Source organism: Salvelinus sp. IW2-2015, unplaced genomic scaffold, assembly GCF_002910315.2.
Source record: "Salvelinus sp. IW2-2015 unplaced genomic scaffold, ASM291031v2 Un_scaffold7540, whole genome shotgun sequence".
Taxonomy (NCBI): domain Eukaryota; kingdom Metazoa; phylum Chordata; class Actinopteri; order Salmoniformes; family Salmonidae; genus Salvelinus; species Salvelinus sp. IW2-2015.
This window is the reverse complement of record NW_019948800.1, coordinates 6,792-13,713: the sequence shown is the minus strand read 5'-3', so window position 1 is coordinate 13,713 and position 6,922 is coordinate 6,792. Positions and strand designations below refer to the sequence as shown.

Genomic DNA, 6,922 nt, shown 5'->3' with positions numbered 1-6,922 from the left:
GTGAAAAGGGGTTAGTTACCAGTTTAGTTCTGCCAAGTTCCGCTTAAGCTATGTTATGGTTTGTAAACAAAACCGTATGATGCGTACATGTGATGATGGTTTTAAGGTGTTACATATTTAAATAAGTTAAGACTCTACCATTGGTGTATAACATCTCCGGCTACGTGACATGGCATAAAGCCAGAAGTAATGCCTGCCTCATGAATCCAAGTGTTTGACATGGGGGGGGAAGCGACCAGTAACTTTATGATCAACTTTGTCAATGTACCAGCTACAGTAATTTTTTCATACTTGGGTCAACCTACTATGAACTAGTTACATCCAAATATCATCCAATTTGACCRACAACATGATTTTCACTGTCCGGGACCTTTAATAAACCATGCATTTAGTCTTATTTTATGTTCTACAGCTGTCCAAGRAATATGGATCTGTTTTCACGGTTCACTTTGGATCCACAAAAGTGGTGATCCTGGCAGGATACAAGACGGTCAAGCAGGCGCTGGTCAACCATGCAGAGGAGTTTGGGGACAGGGGCATGCTTCCTGTGTTGTATGATTTCACCAATGGACATGGTAATGTAGGATATGTGAAACTTGTAATCCGATTAACTTTTGCATTCGACAATATTCTGTCAAGCAAGCATATTTGGTGCTGTAACAGCCCCTAATATTTGACAAATGTGTTATTTTCTCCTTATATGATTAATTCCTGACACCTGCACAATATTACTTTTCAATACTGGTAGGTATTCTGTTTGGCAATGGCGAATCATGGAAAGAGATGCGGCGCTTTGCCCTGACAAACCTTCGAGACTTTGGGATGGGCAAGAAAGTGATTGAAGAGAAAATCTTAGAGGAAATTCACTACCTGATTGAAGTGTTTGAAAATCACAAGGGTAAGAATTTGTAGTTCTGATTTGAGAACCAAAAAACAGGTTACATCATTTTTTCCCTTAGGTTTGCTAATTCAATATGTTGTTCTTTGTAACAGGTAAAGCATTCGACACAACCCAGCCATTGCATTATGCTGTCTCCAACATAATCTCCAACATTGTGTACGGCAGCAGGTTTGAATACTCTGACCCCAAGTTCAAAGCCTCTATAAAACGAGTTGATGACAACATCCGAATTAGTGGCTCCGTTTCATTACGTTTAATTTGTTTCTCACTCAGAGAAAAATAGCAAACTGGTCACACTTGACTAAACCAGGAAAATTAAATAATTGTTCAAATTTGTTCTATGCTACTGGAATAATAGAGGTTAATTCATGCTTTACTTTTTTTATTGGGAGATAGTTGTACAACATGTTCCCTTGGCTGAAAAGCAGGAAGCTTTTGTTGAAGAATATTGAGAACAGCAAGAAGGAGATGGGGGAGCTGGTGAGGGGGCTGAAGGAGACTCTCAACCCTCAGATGTGTAGAGGCTTTGTGGACTCGTTCCTTGTCCGAAAGCAGACCCTGGAAGTATGAAATCTCACTACAGTGTAAAAACATCCCAATTAATAACAAGATAACTCATGTAAAATATACTGTGTTGGTAAAATGTATATAGTTTCAGAACTTTTGTGAAACAGCACAGTTATAAATATATGGCAAATAGAAATCAAACTGAATGGTCTTCAGAGATAGATGGGTGGGATTGAGGGTAGCTGAAGGATAGGATTAAAAACCAAACAAAATATGACTATTTTAAAATACATTGTGTCATAAATGTATATATTATGTACTGTTAAAGCTGGGAGTAGAGGCTAAGTGTTGTTGTCCATTAGTTTTCTTCAATTAGGGGAGGGATGGTAGGGTTAGGGGAATAATAAAGGACATTTTATTTCAAAAGCTCCTTGCTCTCTCTCTCTCATATACACTAAAGTTTTAGAACACCCACTCATTCAAGGGTTTTCTTCATTTTTAATATTTTCTAAATTGTAAAAATAATAGTGAAGACATCAAAACTATGAAATAACACATTGTCAGCGGACCAACTAATTGGGCGTCACTCTAAAGTGGGAAGGTGGAACAAACGAGTCAGGAGTAGGTTTTCTTGATTGAACACAATTCTATATTGAGGGCATTTGGTCAACAAAACACTCCAACATATCAATGAAAATCTTCTTCTCCAGATTAAACAGGAACACATATGATTGTCTTTTAAACTATAACAAAAGTCACCGTCTTAATGGTTCTTCATAGATAGCTCCTCTCTCTCGGTGGCCATCTTCCAAGAGTTAGTTCTTCCCCTTTTCCTGTGGTTCCATACTCTCTCTTATAGGGAAGGAGATATCTCATTTGGCAGTGTCAGCTGTGCTCAATTGCCTCTGGTTACCTTGTCTCCCATGCCTTGTTGGGCTACCATCCGTGAGCCCAGCCTGCCCTCTGGTGGTCCTTCCACAACATATTGATCATATAGTAGCCAGAAATGTTAAACAATTCAAAATATATTTTATATTTGAGATTCTTCAAATAGCCACCCTTTGCCTTGATGACAGCTTTGCACACACTTGGCATTTTCTTAACCAGCTTCTGTCACACCCTGATCTTTCACCTGTCTTTGTGCTTGTCTCCACCCCCCCTCCAGGTGTCGCCCATCTTCCCTAATATCCCCTGTGTATTTATACCTGTGTTCTCTGTTTATCTATTGCCAGTTTGTCTATTTGTCTATTGCGGAGGGAGGTAATTCAGTCCCAGGATCCTTAGCTTAGTGATGATCTTTGAGAGTATTATGGTGTTGAACGCTGAGCTGTAGTCAATGAATAGCATTCTCACGTAGGTGTTCCTTTTGTCCAGGTGGGAAAAGGCTACGTGTCTGTAGTCATTTAGGCAGGTTGCCTTAGTGTTCTTGGGCACAGGGACTATGGTGGTCTGCTTGAAACACGTTGGTATTACTGACTCAATCAGGGACATGTTGAAAATATTTAAAAAAAAATATCTGCCAGTTGGTCAGCACATGCCCGGAGCACACGTCCTGGTAATCCGTCTGGCCCCGCAGCCTTGTGAAGGTTGACCTGTTTAAAGGTCTTACTCAYGTCAGCTACGGAGAGCRTGATCACACAGTCGTCCGGAACAGCTGACGCTCTCATGCATGCCGCAGTGTTGCTTGCCTCGAAGCGAGCATAGAAGTGATTTAGCCCGTCTGGTAGGCTCGTGTCACTGGGCAGCTCTCTGCTGTGCTTCCCTTTGTAGTCTGTAATATTTTGCAAGCCCTGCCAAATAAGACACGTATCGAAGCCGGTGTAGTACGAATGAATCTCAGCCCTGTAAATGTGATATTTCCGTTTTCTATTTTATTATAATTGTGTAAAAATGTCTAAACCTGTTTYTGCTTTGTCATTATGGGGTATTGTGTGTAGATTGAGGGGAAAAAATAATGTAATACATTTTACAATTATGCTGTATAAAAAACAAAATGTGGAAAAAGTCAAGGGATCTGAATACTTTCCGAATGCACTGTACATATTTACAAAAATTTTTTGGGGATTGGAAATGATGCTGACATTTACATTGATAGATTGTAGCTTCCATCTGCAATATTAAAGCTGATCTACCCCCCCAAAAATAAAACATTTTAATTCTTTGAATGAATAACATCTAGGGATTTAGTGGGCATTGAGAAATGTGTAAATGGCCCATGTGATTGAGAATGGAGAAAATATAGGAGAGATTGTGTTGAAATGGCATTGGGCCCAGGCTGCAGCGGTATACACTGAGTGTACAAAACACTAGGAACATCTTCCTAATAYTGAGTTGCACCCCTTTTTGCCATCAGAACAGCCTCTATTCRTTGAGGGTATGGACTCTACAAGGTGTCAAGTATTCCACAGGRATGCTGGCCCATGTTGACTAGAATGCTTCCCACAGTTGTGTCAAGTTGCYTGGATGTCCTTTGGGTCGTGGACCATTCTTGATACCCATGGGAAAATGTTGAGCGTKGAAAAACCCAGCAGCGTTGCAGTTCTTGACACTCTAACTGGTGCGCCTGGCACCTACTACCATACCCCATTCAAAGACACTTACATCTTTTGTCTTGCCCATTCACCCTCTGAATGGCACGCAAACACAATCCATGTCTCAAGGCTTAAAATGTTTCATTTAACCTGTCTCCTACCCTTCTACACTGATTTTGAAGTGGATTTAACAAGTGACATCAATAAGTCATCATAGCTTTCAACTGGATKTATCTGGTTAGTATGTAAGGCTTCCCCAACTGGCAGATCGCAGACCGAATTTGGCCCACGGGTGGTTTTATTTGGATTCAAGTTTTTTAAATATTTTTTTTACAAAAGACTGTAAAAACAGTAGGAAATCTGCTCCAACTGATTTTTAATTTTGGAAATCTGTTCCGAAGTATTCCCATGCATAATAGAGAGACAGGTGTGATCGTCTACAAATGTAAGAAAGGTTTGAGAGAAAAAAATTGCCCCCCGGGTGAAACTAGTTGATGATCCCTGGTCTAATCCATGGAAACAGCATTTGTTCCTAATGTTTTGTACACTAAGTGTATGTGTTCTGGAGGCTGCAGCTAAGACTGCTACACCGTGTATGTAAAATGTGTGTAGAAGTTACATGTAAAAACACATTTTTGAAAGGAAATTTTTGACCTTCGAAAAAGAATGCAAAGACTGCTAGACCATGACTTTTGAGGGGAAAACAAAYATTTTCTACCCTTTTTAAAATGCTTTTTCTGTATGTATAAGGAATCTGGCAACAAGAACTCTCACTACCATGACAMCAACCTGATATCCTCTGTGGGCAACCTGTTTTCTGCTGGTACAGACACCACAGGGACAACCCTACGCTGGGCTTTGATGCTAATGGCCAAGTACCCCCTTATACAGGGTAAGCATCAATGTGCACACACACACACTGTTGTACAGACATTGCAAGTGAATGTAGTAATGCAAGACAATCAAGGTGTTACTTGCTGTAAACATTTCCAAATTAAACACTTTATAGTTTGTTTCAAATGCTTGAACACTGTGAATGAAGCTGTAATCTACATGAATGTAACTAAATGTGTTGAAATGACGACATTTCAACCAGCTTTTCTCATTGGGATAATCTACATGTGTAAGGCAGCCAAGTGATAGATAGAAAGATATATATATAATGGAGTTGTTCTATGGTGTGGTACTTATGTAGCCATAGAGCACAACAGGTTCTTAACTTGGGAGGGAGAGCAGTGGCGCAAATACCTGGAAGGAGACAGTGATTGGAGTAGAATACACAATTATAANTGTTGAAATGACGACATTTCAACCAGCTTTTCTCATTGGGATAATCTACATGTGTAAGGCAGCCAAGTGATAGATAGAAAGATATATATATATAATGGAGTTGTTCTATGGTGTGGTACTTATGTAGCCATAGAGCACAACAGGTTCTTAACTTGGGAGGGAGAGCAGTGGCGCAAATACCTGGAAGGAGACAGTGATTGGAGTAGAATACACAATTATAAYATKTATTATTAGAAGTCCATAAATTGTCTGCAAAAAGTCTTCAGAAGGATTCTCAGAAAATTATACTTACAAAAACATCCTTCAATGTCGAACAGATAATGTACTTTCCCCACCCTCCAACTTGACTTCCCCACTATTTTTTGTGTGGAGCTTTTCCTTATTTGCGTATAAGCATTTTTTGGAACATCGTTTTAGATTTTCAAGACACAGAACTCAGTGACATTTTTCATAACTCTAAATGCATTTTTAAAATGTACGCTGACCAAAAATATAAACGCAAAAATTTCAACGATTTTACTGAAGTACAGTTCATATAAGGAAATAAGTAAATTGAAATAAATTCATTAGGGCCTAATCTATGGATTTGACATGACTGGGAATACAGATATGCATCTGTTGGTGAGAGAGACCTTTAAAAAAAGGTAGGGGTGTGGATCAGAAAACCAGTCAGTATCTGGTGTGACCACTATTTGCCTCATGCAGTGCAACACTTCACCTTCGCATAGAGTTGATCAGGYTGTTGATTGTGGCCTGTGGAATGTTGTCCMACTCCACTTCAATGGCTGTGCGAAGTTGCTGGATATTGGCGGGAACTGGAACACGCTGTCGTACACGTCGATCCAGAGCATCCCAAACGTGCTCAAAGTGTGACATGTCTGGTGAGTATGCAGGCCATGGAAGAACTGGGACATTTTCAGCTTACGGGAATTGTGTACAGATCCTTGCGACATGGGGCCGTGCATTGTCATGCTGAAACGTGAGGTGATGGCGGCAGATGAATGGCACGACAATGGTCTTCGGATCTCGTCATGGTATCTCTGTGCATTCAAATTGCCATCAAGAAAATGCAATTGTGTTCGATGTCCGTAGCTTATACCGGTCCATGCCATTGCCCCATGGTGGCGGTGGGGTTCTCTGTTCACAATGTTGACATCAGCAAGCTGCTCACCCACACGACGCCCACACTGTCTGTCATCTGACCGGTACAGTTGAAACCGTGAAGAGCACTCTTCTCCAGCGTACCAGTGGCCATCGAAGGTGAGCATTTGCATTTTTGTTCAGTGTAGTTGCCTTCTCAAAAGAGCCAATGTATTAATTCAAATCAAATTTTATTGGTCACATACACGTGTTTAGCAGATGTTATTGCGGGTGTAGCGAAATTCTTGTTCTTCTAGCTCCGACAGTGCAGTAATATCTAACAAGTGATATCTAACAGTTTCATAACATACATTTGAAGTCAGAAGTTTACATACACTTAGGTTGGAGTCATTAAAACTCGTTTTTCAACCACTCCACAAATGTCTTGTTAGTTTTGGCAAGTCGGTTAGGACATCTACTTTGTGCATGACACAAGTAATTTTTCCAACAACTCTTTACAGACAGATTATTTCACTTAGAATTCACTGTATCACAATTCCAGTGGGTCAGAAGTTTACATACACTAAGTTGACTGTGCCTTTAAACAGCTTGG

The 6,922-nt window shown here is 40.2% G+C and overlaps 1 protein-coding gene across 1 annotated transcript in view; it reads left to right on the top strand.

The window, feature by feature from the left end:
- Positions 1 to 412: 412 nt before the first annotated feature.
- Positions 413 to 6,922, top strand: part of LOC112079293 (cytochrome P450 2K1-like) — a gene marked incomplete at both ends in the record, with an annotated part of 13,210 nt that continues 6,700 nt past the window's right edge. Inside the window, 5 exons of the mRNA XM_070442279.1 lie at positions 413 to 575; positions 749 to 898; positions 994 to 1,163; positions 1,298 to 1,465; positions 4,690 to 4,831. Of these exons, the coding sequence (XP_070298380.1) occupies positions 413 to 575; positions 749 to 898; positions 994 to 1,163; positions 1,298 to 1,465; positions 4,690 to 4,831 (793 nt within the window). The remainder of the gene's footprint in view (positions 576 to 748; positions 899 to 993; positions 1,164 to 1,297; positions 1,466 to 4,689; positions 4,832 to 6,922) is intronic.